Here is a 22,102-nt window from a genome sequence, read left to right on the forward strand (position 1 = left end):
ATTAGGTAAACATGGTGGCAACTTGCATTTTTATTTAAACAAACTAGTGTAGCTTGGATTCGAAGAGAAGGAGTGAAATATTACACCTAACCAGGTGAAGCTCAGAACCAGCGTGTTGTTTATTTTTCCCAAGGATTGTATAAAGGAAGAGGAGGCTGTTGGTAAAAAGTAGAGGGATTCTAAGATTTAAAGCATCCAGGCTGTAAGCCTTAAGCCACTGTCTCCATGGACCCAAAGCTGAAAGAAACTAATTTTGAAAGTCACTGTCCCAAGTGTGCTTTGCCAAGGGTCTGTTTAAATCTGTGTTTTACTGTTGCCTTAACGGAGGTGTAACTGAGAGTCAGATTAATTAGAGGATTTTTGTAGTTATTATAGTAGTAATTTTGTAGAAATATGTATATGCTTACAATCTTTCTTGTATTAATAAATGTTTAATTTAGTTTTATAAAAACCTCATGAGACTCGGTGGTCTTATTACTACTGAATCCAAAGCCTGCATCTCGAAACATACAAATTGCAAAAATGGGTTATGACAGTTGTTTCCAGTTTCACTCTGGGATTTGAACAAATCAGCTTTTACCATCGGCTGTGTCTTAATAATTGGGGGCTCATCCGTGAACATATTGGAAATTGCTTGATTTTTTTTGTGGAATTGGTGAATCTTAAGGTTACGAGTGCGAGGAGCACTTTGAATTCAGGAGTGGGTGTTAGGTTATTTTGAATTGGTGAGACAGCAAAAATGGCTATATCCATGGCTAAATCTTTTTTTGGAAATAGAAGATATAACTCTGATTGGGTTACAGAAAATATCCAAGAATAAGTTAACAGAGTTGACGGATAAATTACAATTGGAGTTACCTGTAGGTGCAAGGAAAGCAGACATAGTTGAAATGATAGCACAGCATTTGAAGTTGGAAGTGATACCTGACACTAGTGAGTCATGGCTGGAGGTAGTGAGACTTCAGTTAGAAATGAAGAGGCTTGAATTTGAACAAGCAAAAGGAACTGAGAAAACTTGAATTGGAGGCAAACAAAAAGGAAAATAGAAATGGAAATGAAAAAACTGGAACCAAAAGCAACAGAAAAATAAAAAGGGAAAAAGACAAATTGTTTCAAAAAGAAATGGAAATGTGAAAACTTGATCTCCAGAGGGAAAAGTTAGCAATGGAAGAGAGAATTAAGGAAAGAGACTGAGAATATCGGCTTAAAAAGCCGGAGGTTAAAAAAAGAGACCTCAGATTCTGAGGAAAGTTCTGATGATGAAAAAACCTATAACTTAAAACCCAGTGGGGAGATGTTTAGATTTGTACAAGCTCTTCCAAAGTTTGAGGAAAAAGATGTTGAAGCATTCTTTATTTCATTTGAGAAGATAGCTAAACAGATGAAATGGCCACAGGAAAACTGGACATTGTTGTTACAATCCAATTTGGTGGGTAGAGCACATAAAGTATATGCTTCGCTGTCAGAAGAAATGTCGGTGAATTATGTTATGATAAAAAAGGCGATTTTGAGTGCCTATGAGTTGGTTCCTGGGGCATACAGGCAGAAATTTAGGATTATGAGAAAACAGCTTGGGCAAACTTATATTGAGTTTGAGAGAGTAAAACAAAATAATTTTGACCAATGGATACGGGCATTAAAAAGACAGACAACATATGCAGCTCTTAGAGTAGCAATTCTTTGGGAAGAATTTTTAAGATTCAATCAAGTGAGAACTAATGTAGAAGAACAGAGGGTTCAGAGACATGCAGCAGAGATAACTGATGATTGAGTTAATTCATAGAGTTAAACCTTTCTTTCGTCACTCTTTTAATTCAGAAAAGGATAGAAAGTGGGAAGGTGTAAGGAAGGTGCGTAGTCAGGAAAGAGAAGGATTAGCTGGAAATTTCCGGGAAGTTTTTTCCCCCCGAATAAAAGGTAGAAGTGACACTCCAAAGTTGAGGTGTTTTCATTGTAATAAAGTAGGACACACGAAGTCAGTGTTCTGGAAATTGCAGGGAAAATCTGTTGGAATTATAGTGGTGCAGAAAAGTACTGGAAGTAAGAGTACTGTGGGTTCTGAGGTTCAGGCACAGGGAAAGACCAGTGGTTTGTGTTCAAGTAGAACAGGGAGAATCAGTGATAGGTAAATAAGTGGGAATGTGTTCAGAATTTACTCAAGGGAGTTCTGAGGAGCAGGTTGCTGAGATGTTTAGAGATTGTGTGTGTGAAGGGAAAGTCTTTCCATGTGTGCAGGGTGGAGTAAAGATGTTCAAATTCAGACACAGACACAGGAGCTAGTCAATCCTTAGTGTTGTGGGATAGCGATATTTGTTCAGAGGGAGTATAGGAGAAACTGGTGATAATAAGTGGGGTTCATGGAGATGCTAAACCTATTCGATTGTGGGCAGTAAATTTAAAGAGCAAGTGGAAAATTGGTGAAGTGACTGTCGGAGTAGTGTAAAAATTGCCCATTGCAGGGGTTCAATTTATTCTGGGAAATGATATAGCTGGACCACAGATGTCAGTGATGCCAATGGTAGTTGAGCAGCCTGTCGAGGTGTCTTCAACAGAAATGTTGCAGAGACAGCATCCTGGATTGTTTCCAGATTTTGTGATAACGAGGTCACAGGCACATAGATTGAAACAAGAAAAACAAGAAGGACAGGCAGTTTAAAGGCAGGAAGAGGGCACTAAAATCCAATTAGCAGGCACTGTGTTTGATAACATTGTTCAGAAAGACACAGCAGAGGAAAAAGCAGTTGTGATGTTTAACTCAAGGCAGTTAATTGAGTTGCAGCAAAAGGATTTGCAATTAAAACAGTTATATCAGACAGCTTACTCAGAAACAAAGGCAAAATGTATTCCAGAATGTTAGTACCTTAAGGGTAATATTCTAATAAGAAAGTGGGGGCCGTATCATGTCTCAGCAAATGAAAACCAGAGGGAGGTACATCAGATTGCTATCCCAGCTGGGGAGAGAAATGCGATTCTGAGGATTGCTCATGAAACTCCAATGTGGGGACATTTAGGAATTAGAAAGGCACAGGCAAAAGTACAAAGACATTTTTACTGGCCAGGATTGCATAGGGATTTAGTCAAATTCTGTAGAACATGTCACACATGTAGGTGATAGGGAAACCACAAGCAGTGATTAAGCCAGCACCTTTAATTCCAATTCCACCCTTTACTAAGTCACGATTGATTGTATAGGACCCCTTCCTAAGACTAAAAGTGGAAATCAGTATTTACTGCCAATAATAGATGTCTCCCCCAGATTTCCTGAAGCAATACTTTTAAGAAACATTACAACAAAGAAGTCTGTGGAAGAGTTAACTAAAATTTTTTGCAAGATACAGTTTACCTAAGGAAATAAAATTTGAACCCTGATCTGGTTGTATGTCACAGCTATTTATGGAAGTAATGAACGGTTTGGGGTAAAACAATTTAAGTCAACAGCTTATCACCCTGAGTCACAAGGGGCTTTGGAAAGATGGCATCAAACTTCAAAAGCTATGATGAAAGCGTACTGTCAGGATTATCCACGGGATTGGGGTAGGGGAATTCCATTCTTGTCCTTTGCTATTAGAGACACTCCTAATGCATCGACTGGTTTTAGCTCTTTTGAATTAGTTTATGGTCATGAGGTAAGGGGACCACTGAAATTGATTCATGAAAAACTGATGGGTCAAAATTCAGAAACTATTCTCCTCGATTATGTTCAGAGAGAGATTAGACAGAGCATGTGAGTTGGCCGTTGGTGCAAGCAATATAGGCACTGGGGCCGTACTGTTTCGAGAAGATGACACTGGAATTGAAAAACCGATAGGGTATTTTTCACGCAAGTTGAATGCACAACAGAGAAGGTATTCAACAGTTGAAAAGGAGACATTAGGCAGTGAGACATTAGGCTTGGTGTTAGCATTGCAGCATTTAGAAATCTATGTGGCAAACAATTTAGCAGAAACAATTGTTTATACAGACCACAATCCTTTAAAGTTTCTGGATAAATGGAGACAAAAGCTATTCAGATGGACTTTATTACTACAGTCATTTAACCTACAGAATATATGTGTTGCTGGCAGAGAAAATCTGTTTGCAGATGCATTATCAAGAGTTTGAAGCTTAAAGGGAAAATTGGACATTTTAAAACCTGGACACTGAACTGGAATGATTTCTGCTGATACCAAGGATTTGTATGCATTGTTATGTTAATGCATGCATCTGGTAATGTAACAGTGTAAGATGGGTTAATAAAAATGAAGCTGTCTTTTAGAATTATGGTGGTTCATTTTTTGATAAGGAGGGGGATGTCAAGAAGATATAAGAATGTCGATAATGTTATTGGAAATTATTTTAAAATAGAGCATAGTAGGTGTAGGTGTGTGTGTGTGTGTGTGTGGTGTGTGGTGTGTGGTGTGGGTGTGTGGGTGTTAACTGAATTAAAGCCAGCTGTTCTAGAGGCTTTTATTTATAGAAGAGTAGATTTGAAATGTTAATTAGGTAAACATGGTTGAAATTTGTATTTTTCTTTAAACAAACTAGCTTGGATTCAAAGAGAGGGGGTGAAATACTACACCTAACCAGGTGAAGCTCAGGAACAGTGTGTTTGTTTATTTTTCAAGGATTACTAATAAAGTGGGTATTATGAAAGGGTCTTATTATTAGAAGAGGTAAAGTTCAAAAGACATAGTGATACAATGAAAATTTTCATTCAAAGAGGAAAATATGTATAAAGGAAGAGGAGGCTGTTGGTAAAAAGTAGAGGGATTCTAAGATCTAAAGCCTCCAACCTGTAAGTCTCAAGCCATTGTCTGCATGGACCCAGAGTTGAAAGAAACTAATTTTGAATGCAATTGTCCAAAGTGTGCTTTGCCTGGGTCTGTTTGAATCTGTGATTCACTGTTGTCTTAACTGAGGTGTAACTGAAAGTCAGGTTAATTAGGGGATTTTTTTTTTAAAAAGATGTTATTATCATAGTAATTTGGAGGCATATGTACGTGCTGACAATCTTTTAATTAATAAATGTTTAATTTAGTTTTATAAAAACCTCATGAGACTCGATGGTCTTATTACTACTGAATTCAAAGCCTGCATCTTGAAACATAAATTTCAAAAATGGGCTATGACAGTTGTTTCAAGTTTCCCTTTGGGATTTGAACTCAGCCATTGGCTGTGGCATAATAACTTGGAGGAAGTGCTGAGGATGGCAAGGGCACAGAATGTACTCTGGGTGGGGGACTTAAATGACCAAGAGTTGCTCTGCAGAACCATTTCTGACTGAGCTGGCCAAATCCTAAAAGGACCCATCTGCTAGGCTGGGCTGCACATGTGGTCAGAGGACCAAGAGGAAAAAAACCATTTGACCTTGTCTTTACTAATCTACCTGTCGCAGGTACATCAATCCACGCAAGCATTGATAGTGCTTGTGGAAACAAAGTCCAGTCTTCACACTGTGTTCACCGTCCAATGTGTTGTGTGGAACTACCACTGTACCAAATAGGATGGATTCAGAAGAGTTCTAGCAGTTCAAAACTAGGCATCCATGAGGCACTATCTGGCATGAGAGCAGCAGAATTGCATTCAACCATAGTCTGTTACCTCCTGATCTGACGTATTCCTCACACTACCATTACAATCAAGTCAAGGGAGCAGCCCTGGTTCAACAAGCATGCCAGAAGCAGCACCAAGTATATCTGAAAATGGGGTGCCAACCTAATTATCTCCAGTGCAAGTATCATGCTATAGAGAGGGCTAAGCAATTCCCAACCAACCGATCAGATCAAAGCTTAGCAGTCCTCACACATCCAATCGTGAATGATGGTGAACACTTAAACAAAAAACAGAGGAAGAGATTCCATGAATATCCCCATCCACAATGATGAGAGGCCAGCATGTGTAAAAAAGAGAAGTCAGAAGCATTTGCGACCATCTTTGGCCAGATGTACTGAGGGGATAACCCATCTCAGCATCCGCATGAGGTCCCCATCTTCACAGGAGCCAGTCTTGAGCTAATTCGATTCAACCCACATGATTTCAAGGAAAGGCTGAATGCACTAGATATAGCAAAGGCTAAGGCCTAACAACATTTCAGTTGTAGAAATGAAGACTTGTACTTCAGTGATAGCCATGTCGCTCACCAAGCTGTTGTTTAGCTACAATACTGGCATCTTCCCACTAAAAGTGGAAAATTGCCCTGGTATGTCGGTTTCGATGAAAAGCAGAACAAATCTAACCTGGCCAATGAGCAGTACATTCTCAATCAACAGCAAAGAATCTGAACATCTCCCTGGATGTTTAATGGCATTACCATTGCTGAATTCCCCAACACCCTGGGGGCTACCAATGACGAGAAGCTTAGCTGGATCAGATGGAAATGAACAAGTTTCATCAGTAACTCAGCCCTTTCTATATAAAAAGGATCAATGTAACTTTAGGATTATCCTAAACAAATGCTGGGTCATATGGACTTGTCCACCCTGCAAATACTGATTCAACTATTGGATAGGGAGCAGCTGTTACCCTTAGTTGAAGGGTCAGTCACAAGGGGACATAAGTTCAAGGTGAGGGGCAGGAGGTTTAGAGGGGATGTGAGGGAAAACTTTTTTACCCAGAGGGTGGTGACGGTCTGGAATGCACTGCCTGGGAGGGTGGTGGAGGTGGATTGCCTGATGTGGTTTTGTCCAACATCGGGACAACAAAATCAGGCCCATTTGGGGCCCTACTTTAACTACCAGAATGTGTAGTGCTTTTTGTGTCTACTGAAAGATGGTTCCATTGTAGATACAGGCCCTAATTTCAATTCTTCAGTTAAATATTTTTCAGTTATCTTAGGAGTCAGAGGTTGATAAAGGTCTGCATCAGGTCTCTGAATGATTTCGCAGGGGATATTTGGCTTGACCCCTACGAAATGCTAGAAATGTTAAATGGCATCAGTCTTTACACTTGTAAGTCTTTCCACCACCATTAACGCAGCATGTATTGCAGAAAATATGTCATTATTTAAGAAGATGCACATTTGATCTGGAAGAGAATAGATGTTTTAAATAAGATTGAGTTGCTGATCTAGACAGCTTTTACCCAAAGCTGTGCAAAGAAATGGAAGCTGTACTGAGTGAGCCAGTTTGCTGACATCATAGATTGTTCCTGAAGCCTGGACAGAGTTTAATATTAACCGATTACACAAAAAAAAATCCACATTTCACAATGGGAAATTATAGGCTCATTAGCATGAGACGAGTCAGAGAAAATTTTAGAATCACAGAACTGTCACAGTGCATAAGGCGGCCATTTGGCCCATTATGTCTGCACCAGCTCTCCAACTGAGCAATTCACTTAGTGGCATTCTCCTGTAACTCTGCACATTCTTCCTTTTCAGATTCCAGTCCAATTCTATTTTGAATGCTTTGATCGAACCTGCCTCCACTACACTCAGGCAGCGCACTCCAGACTTTAACCATTCGCTGTGTGAAAAAGTTCTCTTTCATATCGCTTTTGCCAATGACTTTAAATCTGTCCCATCTCATTCTCGATCTTTCCATGAGTGGGAATAGTTTCTCCCTATTAACTCTGTCTAGGCCCTTCATGATTTTGAATACATGTCATCTCAAGCTGCTTTTCTTTAAGGAAAACAGTCCTAACTTTCCCAACCTGTCTTCATAACTGAAATTCCTCATCCCTGGAACCATTCTCATGAATCTTTTCTGCAATCTCTCCAATGCCTTCACGTCCTTCCTTAAGTGCGGCACAGAGAACATGATGCAATACTCCAGCCGAGGCTAAGCTAGTGTTCCATACAAGTTCAACATACTTTATTAATTACTCTCTCAACCTGTCCTGCCACCTTCAATGATTTATGCACATATATATCCAGGCCTCTCTGCTCCTGCACCCCTTTTAGAATTATAGCCTTTATTTTATATTGTCTCTCCATGTTCTTCCTACCAAAATGAATCGTTTCACATTTCTCCGCATTGAAGTTCATCTACCACCTGTCTGCCTATTCACCAACTTGTCCATGTGTTTTGAGGTTCGACACTATCCTTCCCACAGTTCACACTACTTCCAAGTTTAGTATCATCTGCTAACTTTGAAATTGTGCCCTGTACACCAAGGTCTAGGTCATTAATATATATCAGGAAAAGCAAGGGTCCTGACATTGACTCCTGGGGAACTCCGCTATAAACCTTCCTCCAGCCTGAAAAACATACATTAACCACTACTGTTTCCTGTCACTCAGCCAATTTTGTATCCACATTGCTACTGTCCCTTTTATTCCATGAGCTATAATCTTGCTCATAAGTCTGTTGGAAGTCCATGTACAACAAATCAACAGCTCTGCCCACAGCAACATTGACCTATGAAACAGCTTTGCCTTCATCAACACTCTGTTATCTCTTCAAAAAACTCCAGCAAGTTAGTTAAACATGATTTTCCCTTAAGAAATCTATGCTGGCTTTCCTTAATTAACCCGCATTTGTCCATGTGAGTCATAATTTTGTCTTGAATTATAGTTTCAAAAAGTTTCCCCAACACCGAAGCCTGCACTGGAATGCTGTTTTGGGCTGCATTAGAGTGCTCAAGTTGGAGTTTGGTGAAAGAGGGAGTTCGCTGAAGAGGGAAGGAGGGACCCTTTCATTTTCTACCTTTCTTCAGTAAGAAGAGCAGAGGCGTTGGTAAGTGGGACCTGATGAATATTTCTTCTGTCCTTGATATTCTCTAAACTAAAGGAAGTAAAAGTAAAGGGAGTAAATTAAGGGTAAGTCATGGCATGGCAGCTCAGCCAAGTGGAATGCTCCTCCTGTGTGATGTGGGAAGTCAGGTGTCCAGGGCGACCATGTGTGCAGGAAGTGTCTCCAGCTGCAGCTACTCGAAATCCACGTTTTGGAGCTGGAGCTGCACCTGGAGTCACTCTGGAGCATCTGCAAGGATGAAATCTTCGTGGATAGCCTGTGAGGTGATCACACCACAGGTAAAGAGTGCACAGGTAGAAAAGGGATGGGTGACTGCCAGAAAGAGTAAAAGCACTAGGCAGGTAGTGCAGGAGCCCCCTGGGTCCATCTCCCTCTCTAACAGATTTTCTGTTTTGGATACTGCTGACAGGGAGATGGTTTCTCAGGAGGATGCAGCAAGAGCCAAGGCCGTGAGAGCACGAGTGGCTCAGCTGCACAGGGTGGGGGGGGAAGAGAGGTTGAAAATAGAATGGGAGAGCAATAGTGATAGGGGATTCTATCGTCAGGGGAACAGACAGACGTTTCTGTGGCCACAGACATGACACCAGGATGGTACGTTACCGCTCTGATGCCAGGGTCAAGGATGTCACTGAGTGGCTGCAGGACATTCTGAAATGGGAAGATGAACAGCCAGAGGTCATGGTCCACATCAGTACCAACGACATGTGTAAAAAGAGGGACGAGGTCCTAAAAGCAGAATACAGGGAGCTGGGAAATAAATTAAAAAGCAGGACCTTAAAAGGTAGTAATCTCAGGATTACTGCCAGCGCCATGTGTTAGTGAGATCAGGAATAGGAGAATAGACCAGATGAATGTGTGGCTGCAGAGATGGTGTAGGAGGAGGGATTTAGATTCCTGAGGTATTGGGGAAAATGGGACATGTACAAGTTGGATGGGTTGCACCCCAGCAGGACCAGAACCAATATCCTCACAAGCGTATTCGCTAGTACTGTAGGGCAAGGTTTAAACGAAAGTGGCAATGGGATGGGAACCTGAGTAGGGAGACACAGAGAGGGAAACAAAGATAGAAATGAAAGGCAGAAAAGTAGAAAGCAACAGTGGAAGGGAGAGGAAACAAGGGCAAGCAGCAAATAGGGCCATAGTACAAAAAAAAAGTGTAAAAATGTTAAAAAGATAAGTCCAAAGGCACTGTATCTGAACGCACGGAGCATTCACAATAAGGTAGATGAATTAACAGAGCAAATAGATGTATACGGGTATGATATGATTACGATTAAGGAGAAACGGTTGCAGAGTAACCAAGGCTGGGAACTGAATATCCAAGGGTACTCAATATTTAGAAAGGACAGGCAAAATGGAGAAGGAGGTGGCTTGGCGTTGTTATTTAAGAATGAAACCTGTGCAATATGAGAGAGGATATTGGCTCAGAAAATGTAGATGTAGAATCAGTCTGGGTGGAGCTAAGAAGCAACAAGGGGCAGAAAACATTAGTGGGAGTTGTCTATAGGCCTCCAAACAGCAGTGGTAAGGTAGTTGATGGCATTCAACAGGAAATTAGCGATGCATGTAACAAGGATGCTACAATAATCATGGATGACTTTAATCCACATATAGACTGGGCAAACGAAATTAGCAATAATAGTGTGGCGGGTGAATTTCTGGAGTGTGTACCAGTATGTCGAGGAACTAAGTAACAGGCTGTCCTAGATTTGGTATTGTGCAATGAGAAGGCTTTAAATAATAATCTTGTTGTGCAGGGTCCTTTATGGAACAGTGACTATAATATGATAGAATTCCTCATTAGGATGGAAAGTGAAGTAGTCCAATCTGAAACTAGGGTTCTAAATCTACACAAAAGGAAACTACGAAGATATGAGCCATGAGTGGCTAAGATAGATTGGGGAACTTCATTAAAAGGCATGACAGTGGATAGGCAATGGCTAATATTTAAGGAACGAATGTATGCTTTGCAACAGTTATACATTCCTTTCTGGTGCAAAAACACAACAGGAAAAGCAGCCCAACCATGGATAACAAAATAAATTAAGGATAGTATTAGATCCAAAGAGGAGTCATATTAAGTTGCTAGAAAAAGTAGCAAGCCTGAGGATTGAAGCAGTTTAGAATTCAGCAAAGGAGGATCAAAAGATAGATTAAAAACGGGAAAAATAGAATATGAGAGTAAGCTAGCAAGGAACATAAAGGCATACTGTAAAAACTTCTATAAGTAAAAAGTAAAAGATTAGTGGAGACAAATATAGGGACCTTACAATCCAAAATGGGAGAATTTATAATAGAGAACAAAGAAAAAGCAGAGCAATTTAACTGCTACTTTAGTTCTGTCTTCAGAGAAGACACACATAACTTCCCAAAAATACAAGGGAACCAGAAGTCTAGTGAGAAGGATTAATTGAAGGAAATTAGTATTACTAAAAAATAATAATGCTGGAGAAATTAATGGGACTGAAAGCTGATAAATCCCCAGGGCCTGATAATCTATACCCCAGGGACTAAAGGAGGTGGCCATGGAAATAGTGGATATGTTGGTTGTCATCTTCCAAAATTCTGTAAATTCTGTAACAGTCCCAGCAGACTGGAGGGTGGCAAATGTAGCCCCACTATTTATAAAAGGAGGGAGGAAGAAAACAGTGAATTGCAGACCATTTATCCTAACATCAGTAGTAGGGAAAATGCTAGAATCTATTATAAAGGATGTGATAACAGGACACTGAGAAAATATCAAAGGGATTAAACAAAGTCAACATGGATTTATGCAAGCGAAATCATATTTGACACATTTACCGTAATTCTTTTTACCATAACGAGCAGAATAGATAAGGGACCACCAGCGGATCTGGTGTATTTAGATTTTCAGAAAGCTTTTGATAAAGTCACACGTGTGAGGTTAGTATGCAAAATTAAAGCACATGGAATTGGAGGTAATATATTAGCATGAATTGAGAATTGGTTAGCATGCAGGAAGCAGCGAGTAGGAATAAACAGGCCTTTTTCAGAGTGGCACTCGGTGACTAGTGGGGTACTACAGGGCCCCAGCTATTCATAATATATATTAATGATTTGGATGAAGGAACCAAATGTAATGTTTTCAAGTTTGCTGACGACACAAAACTTGGTAGGAATATGAGTGGCGAGGAGGATGTTAAGAGGCTTCAAGGCGATGTAGACAGGTTGCGTGAGTGGGTAGACAGATTGAGTGAGTGGGCAGATACATGGCAGGTGCAGTATAATGTGGAAGTGTGAAGTTATACACTTTGGTAGGAAAAACAGGATAGCAGAGTGTTATTTAAACAGTGATAGGTTAGAAAATGTTGATGTACAAAGGGACCTGGCTGTCCTTGTACACCAATCACTGAAAGCAAGCATGCAGGTTAAGAAGGCAAATGGTACCTTGGTCTTCATGGTGAGAGGATTTGAGTACAAGAGCAAGGATGTCTTACTGCAGCTATACAGGATCTTGGTGAGACCACACCAAGTGCAGTTTTGATCTCCTTACCTATGAAAGGAGGATTGCCATAGAGGGAATGCAGCGAAGGTTCACCAGACTGATTCCTGGGATGGCAGGATTGCTGTATGAGGAGAGATTGGGTCAACTAGCCCTGTATTCACTTGAGTATAGATGAATGAGAGGAAATCTCACTGAAACACAAAATTCTGACAGGAATGTTGTTTCTGCGTGTTGGGCAGTCTAGAACAAGGAATCAGTCTCAGGTTATGGGGTAGGTCACTTAGGACTAAGAAGAGAAATTGCTTCACTCAGAGGGTGGTGAATCTGTGGAGTTCTCTACCACAGAAGTCTGTGGGGGTCAAGTCATTGAATATATTTAAGGAAATAGATAGATTTCTAGACTCTAAAGGCAAAGGGTATGGAGTATGGCGTTGAGATAGAGGATCAACCATGATCACATTAAATGGTGGAGCAGGCTCGAAGGGCTGAATGACCTACTCCTGCTCCTATTTTCTATGTTTCCAAGTTGCTGGTTAATATGGAGAGAACAAATTCACTGTCAGCATGCAAAAGAGAATTGGCTGGGTTGACTGTGGTAGACATGAATATGAACTATGTAAATTCATGGTCATGCTTTGCATAAATTGCACCATGTTAGTATGGAACATGCTCGAGTGTCCAGCTGATCTTTTTCTTTTCATTTGCCCGCAGTGAAAATTCTAGACTTCCTCCTAGTTGTCCTTCTGGTCCAAATATTTGCTTTTTCAGTTCAATTAATCTATATGTATGCTAGCATTCACAACATTTGCCACAGGAATACTTTGCATTTCACCAGTCAGCATGATTTAATTCCCTTTACGTAAAACAGCTACTGGCTAGGAATATTTCAGAAGGCAGGAGTTCAATCTGTTTAAGACACTGTCCAAGTCTTCACTATTCTGTATATGGTCTACTATTCAATTATGCATTGCACTGTCTGTGGCCATTTGATGAATACAAATTATGCATACAAGATGGCAGAGTTAGGAGACTTCAGAAACTCGCTCTATGGAAGCATCTAACAGCCGAAGCTTGCCATTATGTTTTGTCAGTTGACATAGCAAAATTAAATAGTTTACTTTTTCTAGCTGTCAACAAAACACATTTGAGATAAAGTAGTTGCCTAACATTAGATAAAACAACAAAAGCAAAACTCTGTGGATGCTGTAAATCTGAAGTTAGATAAGAAATACTCCTCTCTCGCCTCCCTTTGCGCCTGGTGTCTCACTTTCTTCTCTCAGCTAAATGTTAAATTTATAGAACACAAAGCATTAGGTACAATGGATGTGTAGTCAGAACCCTTTTTTTCTCACTCGTTAACACACAAACATTTTAAAAGACATTTTAAAACAATGTCTTAAGATTCATATTTTCTCTTCCAACAAGTTTGAAAAATGCATTTGGATTTAAAGAAAGATATTCCATTTCCACACCTGACTGAACAGTGCTGATATATGCACATGCTTAGATGACACAGTCCAAATTCAACACACTGAGGCATAATTCCAAGGCTTTCAGAAGAAGCTAAGTGCTTTATAGTCCTGCAGTTAGGACATTAAGAGGACGCAAAAGACAATTCAAAGAATCATATAATTGTGAATAATCTCATATTATTGTGAAATATTTTATTTACACCTTTATTTTGGACATAGGAAATGTTAGTTTTGAACAAAATAATTTCTGAAAGCATTGTGAAGGATTTGTAGGAATCCAGTTACCAAATTGTACAATCACAGCAATGAATTTACATTAAAGCTCATTATAAATATACATTTACAACGGGTAAAATGTTTGAGAGAAATATGACAAAAGGAAGCCAAGTTGCGCAGACCAGAAGGGGCACATATGCAAGATCTTTAATAAGATAAACAAAGATATAGGGTGTGTAATAACAGTGTAATAATCCACCATATCATTGCAATGTGAGTCATATAGTACAGAAAGACTGCAATGTGGTTCATGTATTACAGTTGCAGCGCTGTAAAAATTTGGGCATTGCGATATCAGTTGGATTTTTTCTCATAGTTGTAACATCACCTGAACTCTGTGACAACTACCTTTCTATATCCTTGATACTCTGCACCAGGTGATGTCACTTGCAATTTAACAGTTCATTACAACTAAATGGTGGGTCTTGCATTGAAACCTTACCTTGCGAAGTATTTCATTTCCCTGCCGATTATTCACATTGTGTTTGTCAATCTCGCGCTTATACTCGTACTCATACAGCCGGTCTGTAATATTCAGCAGCAAGGTACCAGGGCTCTTGGTCACATCCTCACAATTATGAACAATGCTGTTTTCAGGGTCAGGGGACGGAATGGCATAACGGAGGATCAGTCCCATTATAAGGCCTAAGGAGATTAAAAAATACATAACTAATTGATTTTCAACTTTTCACAATCTTAAAATTACCACTGAATACACACTTAATAACAAATATATTTCCTGATCAACATCTTATGGGTTACAATAAATGTAAGCAGACGTCAGCAACTCTCACACATAAATGCTTCTTCAATAGTGCCTCACTGCTTGTTTATGGATAATATTTTAAATGTTAGTATACTATAGAGTTTAATGGTTTTGTCAAACTAACGGCACTACCACTCTCAGCATTTGAACGAATGAACAAGGAAGTTATAAAAGCCCATAAGACCACAAGTAGCTTGATCAGTACGCTGGTGAGCTAATTCAGGTCTTCCTGCAGGCTGTTGGGGGTTGACACATGCAGCTGAGGTGCTTACATATAGGGTGAATAGCAATGTGGTGGGCGAGTCTCTCCTGTGACACTTCCCAATAACTGATTCCAAAGTGACATAGAAAGAAGTGTAGGAGTAAATCACCTCAGTAGGAGAGTGGGGAAACCTGAAGAGGAGAAAATAACAAAAAAACACACAAGTACTAATTTTAACAGAGAGCACTGAGCCAAACTATTTTTATTCTATTCTTTGAAGCCTGTAGGTTAGAACTTTGCCCTAGGTGGTTGCGCAAACCTGGTAGTATCGGATTGGCTGCCAAGTATATGCAGCACCAGATATTTAATTTCATTGACTGCAGTGTAACTGGATATCAGGCACTGTGTATAATGGACAGCCTATCCAATATCACTTGTTTTGCATCACCATCTTAAAAATACAGGAACAGAAATTTGTTGAAGTATTATATCGATTATTATTATGAATTTTATTCTATACAGCTCTTATATCAAGCAAAGACCCAAGGGAATAATTATACTTTCACGCATTTATCCAAAGGGCTCATATTTCCAATTTTAACAGTTCCTTCTGAGCGGAAGCATGACAGTGCAATTGGAAATTGAGGTGAGAGCGCAACAAGAACATAGAAATCACCCTAAGAAAGGGCAGCCTGGCACATAAAAAGGAACTTGTGCAATAGGTAAGTAATTATTACTGCATGATTCAGAATGTGAGTGAAAGCTAAGACAATTAGAATGTAAAAAGCTATTCAAGCCCATGTAGCTCATTATAGGATTTAGATTGAGTACAGGACCTCCTCAGCTCATTTCTTCTACCTCTGTCTTGATGCCAAGGACATATCACTCTCTTCCCTACTGTTTTATAAACAACCTTTGTCATAAATAGTTTAACATAGATAAGTAAAACAACCGATTGTCACTGTTATCCACTTACTGTCCCAAATTTGGTGCAGCTAAGAGCTGGGATATTCAATCTGGGTAGTCACAAGGTAGGTTCAGGTGAAGGAATCAATTGAGGCTATTTGATTACATTCAAGGAAAGGCCTTTGTTATGGCCTGGCTTTTGCTTTGGTAGTGATGGAGAAACTGTAAGCATTTTCCCTCATTACTCCCCTGAAACCGAAAGCAACTTCAAAGAGTTTGCACATGTACAAAATAATGCAGAAATCCAGAAGTTGCTAACACTGAGCCTATGCTGCTCCATAGGGTACAATGTAGAGGTTTCCACAAACTGCAATCTCCCTCGCAATCATGATTTGGTGAAACCTTCCACTTTTGCGCTGTAAAAACCTTGGAAATTTTTACACTTTGTTGAATGAGGTTTAACTGGATTTTTAACAGTGTACTAACTTCATAGTTACTGTTGAACAGCCCCACTGGCCCTGAAAAAGATAACTGATCACGACTGAACAGCCCCACTGGCCCTGGAAAAGGTGATTTTATGTTTGTAGATTGTCAAATTTCTCCATGATGATTTAAAAAATTTTTAAATGTGAATTTGTTTTTAAGCTTATCTTTGTTTTAGCTTCTATCTTAATACAGACATACAATTTATTTTGGTATCGGAACATTTACATGAGAAGTGAAAGTTTTAAGTGATTTTAACTCCCTGGTTTGCTCCGTGAGTACCACGATATGATTGGTTGCCTACTAGCTCACTGACATCACTGCTGCTGCATGCCAAGACTTCCCCTCGACTTGGTGCCAGATTTAAACTACTGGTGGGAAAGGGAAAATTCCCACCACAGAGATCATGAGATTGTTGAGGGCAGCGGTGAACATCCATGATTGGTTGCTGACTGTATAATCCAGGCTAAATACATCTTGAACTGCACAGACTCCTGCCAAATATCCTCCAAACCAGTCTCTGGACTGTGACACGCATTCCTAGAGGTACACTCTGTTGTGAAATTTAGGATTTCTGCACAAAATATGGTGCCTCTTGATTTATTTAAGGCTTTTCACAAACTCCACAATTTGTGATTTTTAATCTTAAAATATACAGCCACATTTCAATCTACGCATATTTAAAAGACCAGCCAGACTATCATTTCACCAAAAAACACCTGAACAGTCACAGTTGCCTGTACTGAACACACTCACCCTACTTGCTCCCTCAATTCAAGAGGGGCAATTTTCTTCTAAACTCCCAATTTACAGAAGGAGTTTGCCTTCGAACATCCAATTCACAAAGGAGCATTTCACAGAGGTACTCACCCCCTTCACTCCTCTACCACCTTCCCCCCCCCCCCCCCCCCCCCCCAAATTTAGAGAGATAAAAATCCTCCATGACATTTTACTCAGGTTTTACATGATGTTGTCCTTCTCTGTTAAAAACACGCTGTGCTGCAAGTAGGCAGTGCCAGGTTATCCTTTCAGTTAGCACAGTGGTGAGCACCCAGGCTTGTCACATGAACCCCCATGCCCCAACAGTGAACTGACAGAGATGTTCTAAGTGGCAGCTAGGATTGCCAGTGAGAAGGTCATGAAGGAGCAAGGACATCTGGGCGGATCCCGAGACTAGTTAAAAACAAAAAAGCTAAAAGCTACTGCGGATGCTGGAAATCCAAAACAAAAACAGAATTACCTGGAAAAACTCAGCAGGTCTGGCAGACCTGCTGAGTTTTTCCAGGTAATTCTGTTTTTGTTCCCGAGATTAGTTGTTGCATATCCTGAGCTCGCCAATTTTGTGCTCTAGAAGGAGGCCCACAGTACATTTACTGGTTATACCTCTGCTGACTGTCAACGTTGAACTCGTGCAGCTAATATTGTTCCTGGCAGTTCCCCAGTCCAGACTCCCAACAGTGTCCTGCACACTTTCCTTATCTCACCCCGCCGAATGTGAAACTCTTACTGTCCATTTTTACAGCGATAAAACAACCTACCCACCCCGCCCCCCGCATTTGCAGACAGCCCGTTTTAATGAAGCAGAACTGTGGGTGCCACGTCTCTCTGTGCACAGAGGTACATTTGGTCCCAGACAGTTGTAGGGGAAACATGTCGGAAAGTAATTGAAAAGACTGGAGCAGCGCCAGGGCCGTGTTGTTTGTTTTAATAAGACACCTGGGCACATCGTCAGTGAAGTAAAAGCGCACAGCCCACTCCTTTCTGTCATTTCATCTCTTGTAACCCACCCAATGACAGAAATGACGCTGTGTGTTTCTTTTTTGTTTGCTGAAGCCTGTAAAGGGTCACAACCTGCCCGGTTCTTTGTGGGGCAATAAAGACACTTAACCGAACATTTCAACACATTTGCTGCCACTTCCACTTCTTTAAGCTAAACACACGGGCTCAGATTTCAATTTGCTAATATTTAACAGAGGAACTTATACTTTGCTCTCACCATAGAACATAGCCCCGCCAGTCTCATGCAGAAAGCGGACTCTTCGGTGTTTGAACAACCAAATTGTCAAGAGAGTGAGAATCAGCAAGAAGTTAAAGATCAGCAATTGCGCCGAGTCTTGCCGATGACTTTCCGCAACGTGCCGGCCCGATGTGCTCTTCGCCCCAGTTCGCGTGGACATCTTTTCTGATTTGAATGTGGAGAGACAGCCTGAGGATTCCGCTCCTGCGCTGGGCTCCGCTCCGTTAGATACATTGCCAGCTGTCAGGCGCCCGCGCTGCCCCCTGGGGGTTGTAGTCCGCGCTCTCCCCCTTCCCCAGCAAAGCCCGCGCCGCCAGGACTACATCTCCCACAGCACCCCGCGCAAACCCCGCCCACGCCCACAGCCACAGCCACCTCTTCAGCTGAGCATTGTCGGCTCCAGCTTTCGCAGAACCAATCGCTGCTTCCTTCTTAAACTTTGCCCCACCTTTTCATCAAGCGCCTCTTTCATCCCAAAGGAAAACTCAGTACCAGGCCATTTAGTAAAATCAACGCGCCCCCTCCCCTCCCCAACCAACCTTTTTTTCGACAGCATAAAGCTCATCACATTTCCACCTCTCCTCAGTTCCGAAGAAGAGTCATATTGGACTCCAAACGTTAACTCTGTTTCTCGCTCCACAGACCTGCTGCGTTTTTCCAGCACTTGCTGTTTTTATACACATTTTCGGATCAGATGGGTATCTAAACACCACAGAAAATGTCACTATGGGGTCTTCAAACCAAACTACTGAGAAAATCCTGTTTGACTTTTGAGTGATATAGAGTGCCCATTCTCCCTGTTGTGACACATGCCCGTTTGCTAAGCCCAAAGGCACGGCAAGAGCCAAATTTAAGGGGTGCCCCCAGCTAACCCCATCCATAGAGACATAGAGGTCTACAGTACAGAAAAAAGCCCACCATCCCTCTCTAGTTTCTCATCTATCTCCATCATCTCGTGCATGAAAGCCATTTCCTCCTCCCTCCAATCCATAACCCACCAAGCTGCTCATCATGACATAACTTCACTGCCTGGCTCCTGTGTTAGTTCATATTGCTAACTTTTCTCTCTCATCAGGTATTATTCCCCTCCCATTCAAAACTGCCATCCTCACCCCTTTCCTTCAAAAACCCACCCTTGACCCCTCTGCCTTTGCAAATTACCACCCCATTTTCAACCCTCCTTTCCTTTCCAAAGTCCTTGAACATGCTGTCGCCATCCAAATCTGTGCCCATCTTTCTTATAACTCTATGTTTGAATTACACCAATCAGGCAATCTGGTTAATTCTTAAATGCCCTCTGAAATGGCTTAGCAAACCACACAGTTGTATCAAACCTCTACAAAATCTAAAAAGAATGAAACTGGATCACCCAGCATTGACCTAGGCACCTGAAATGATAACGGCAAATGCATCCCAATCGACCCTGCAAAGACTGCCACATGAACATTTGGGGGCTTATGCCAAATCTGGGAGAGATGTCCCGCAGACTAGTCAAGCGACAACCTGACATAGTCATTCTCACAGAATCATACCTTACAGCCAATGTCCCAGACACCACCATCACCATCCCTGGGTACGTCCTGTCCCACTAGCAGCACAGACCCATCAGAGGTGGTAGCACAGTGGTCTACAATCAGGAGGGAGTTGCCCTGGGAGACCCCAGCATTGACTCTGCACTCGATGAAGCCTCATGGCATCAGGTCAAACACAGGCAAGGAAATATCCTGCTGGTTACTGTTGTATGATGTTGGATGCCGTTCGGTAGGTCTTAATAAAGTCTTCATAGTCTCAAGTAGGTTAACTATAGGTATTTATTAACTACAAGAACTATGTAAATATATACAGTAAAGGGTTCAAGCTAGCAGCTGTCTCCATGCTTGCTTGTGCACATGGCTCTGTCCAACACTAGACTGACCCTTAGGTGTAGTCATGTGTTCTCTTACATCACTGTGTGAGCGGTACTGTACTAGATCCCACATTAACACTATATGTGCCAAACCCTTATACAACAATTACCATCAACCGTGCTGCCACCCCCACCACCCCCTCAGTTAATGAATCACTATTCTTCCATGTTGAACACCAATTTGAGGAAGCACCGAGGGTGGCAAGGGCACAAAATGTTCTTTGCATGAGGGACTTCAATGTAAATCACCAAGGCTGACTTGGTAGCACCACTACTGACCAAACTGGCCAAGTCCTAAAGAACGTAACTACTAGACTGGGTCTGTGGCAGGTGGCGAGGGAACCAGCAAAAGCGAAAAACCTACTTGACCTCTACCTCAACAATCTACCTGTCACAGGTACATCTGACCACGACAGTATTGGTAGGCGTGGCCACTGTTGTTGTGGAGACAAGTACCGCCTTCACATTGAAGATACCCTCCATGGTGTTGGGTGGCACTATCACCATGCCATGGGATAGATTTCAAACAGGTCTAGTAACTCCAGATTGAGCATCCATGAGGCGCTGTGGGCCGTTAGCAACAGCGGAATTGTACTCCACCACAATCTGTAACCTCCGGCCTATGCCCCAGTCTACTATTACCATCAAGCTAGGGATGCAACCCTGGTTCAAAGAAGAGTGCAAAATAGCATGCCAGGAGCAGCACCAGGCATACCTAAAAATGAGCTGTCAACCTGGTGAAGCTACAACTCAGGGCTATTTGCATGCCAAACAGCATAAGCAGCAAGTGATAGACAGAGATAAGCGATTCCACAACCAAAGGATCAGATCTAAGCTCTGCAGTCCTGCCACCTTCAGTCATGAACGATGGTGGACAATTAAACAACTAACAGGGGAAGGAGGCTGCACAAATATCCCCGTCCTCAATGATGGGGGAGCCCAGCACATCAGCGCAAAAGACAAGGCTGAAGCATTTGCAACCATCTTCAGCTGGAAGTGCTAAGTGGATGATCCATCTCGGCCTCCTCCGGAGGTCCCCAGCATCACAGATACCAGACTTCAGCCAATTCGATTCACTCCATATGATATCAAGAAATGTTTGAAGGCACTGAATACTGCAAAGGCAATGAGCCCTGACAACACTCCAGCAATAGTACTAAAGACTTGTGCTCCAGAGCTTGCTGCAATCTTGGCTAGCTGTTCCAGTACAGCTTGAACACTGGCATCTACCAGGCAATGTGGAAAATTGCCCAGCTATGTCCTGTACACAAAAAGCAGGACAAATCCAACCAGGCCAATTACTGCCCCATCAGTCTATTCTCGATCATCAGCAAAGTGATTTAAGGTGTTGTCAGCAGAGCTATCAAGCAGCCCTTACTCAGCAATAACCTGCTCAATGACACTCAATTTGGGTTCCACCAGGGCCACTTAACTCCTGACCTCATTACAGCCTTGGCTCAAACATGGACAAAAAAGCTGAACTCACGAGGTGGGGAAAGAGTGACTGCCATTGACATCAAGACAGCATTTGACTGAGTGGCATCAAGGAGTCCTAGCAAAACTGAAGCCTATGTGAATCAGGGGGAAAGCTCGCCACCAGTTGGAATCATGCCTAGCACAAAGAAAGATTGTTGTGGTTGTTGGAGGTCAATCATCTCAGTCCTGGGACGTTGCTGCAGGAGTTCCTCAGGGTAGTGTCCTAGGCCTAACCATCTTCAGCTGCTTCATCAATTATCTCCACTCCATTGTAAGATCCGAAGTGGGGATATTCATTGATGATCGCACAACATTCAGCACCATTTGTGACTCCTCATATACTGAAGCAGCCTGTGTCCATATGCAGCAAAATGGAGATAATATTCAGGCTTGGGCTGATAAGGGGCAAGTAACATTTGCACCACACAAGTGCCAGACAATGACCATCTCCAACAAGAGA

General features: G+C 41.6%; 1 protein-coding gene across 1 annotated transcript in view; it reads right to left on the reverse strand.

Annotated features, from left to right (window-relative positions):
* The window catches only part of LOC144693957 (sodium/hydrogen exchanger 9-like), a 364,072-nt gene extending 345,580 nt beyond the window's left edge, over positions 1 to 18,492 (reverse strand). The window contains exons 1-2 of the mRNA XM_078564226.1: positions 18,240 to 18,492; positions 14,329 to 14,531 (exon numbers count right to left, since the gene is read on the reverse strand). Coding sequence (XP_078420352.1) covers positions 14,329 to 14,531; positions 18,240 to 18,420 — 384 coding nt within the window. The 5' untranslated portion in view covers positions 18,421 to 18,492. The remainder of the gene's footprint in view (positions 1 to 14,328; positions 14,532 to 18,239) is intronic.
* Positions 18,493 to 22,102: the final 3,610 nt, after the last annotated feature.

The sequence above is a fragment of the Cetorhinus maximus genome, chromosome 19 (genome assembly GCF_964194155.1).
Source record: "Cetorhinus maximus chromosome 19, sCetMax3.hap1.1, whole genome shotgun sequence".
Lineage (NCBI taxonomy): Eukaryota > Metazoa > Chordata > Chondrichthyes > Lamniformes > Cetorhinidae > Cetorhinus > Cetorhinus maximus.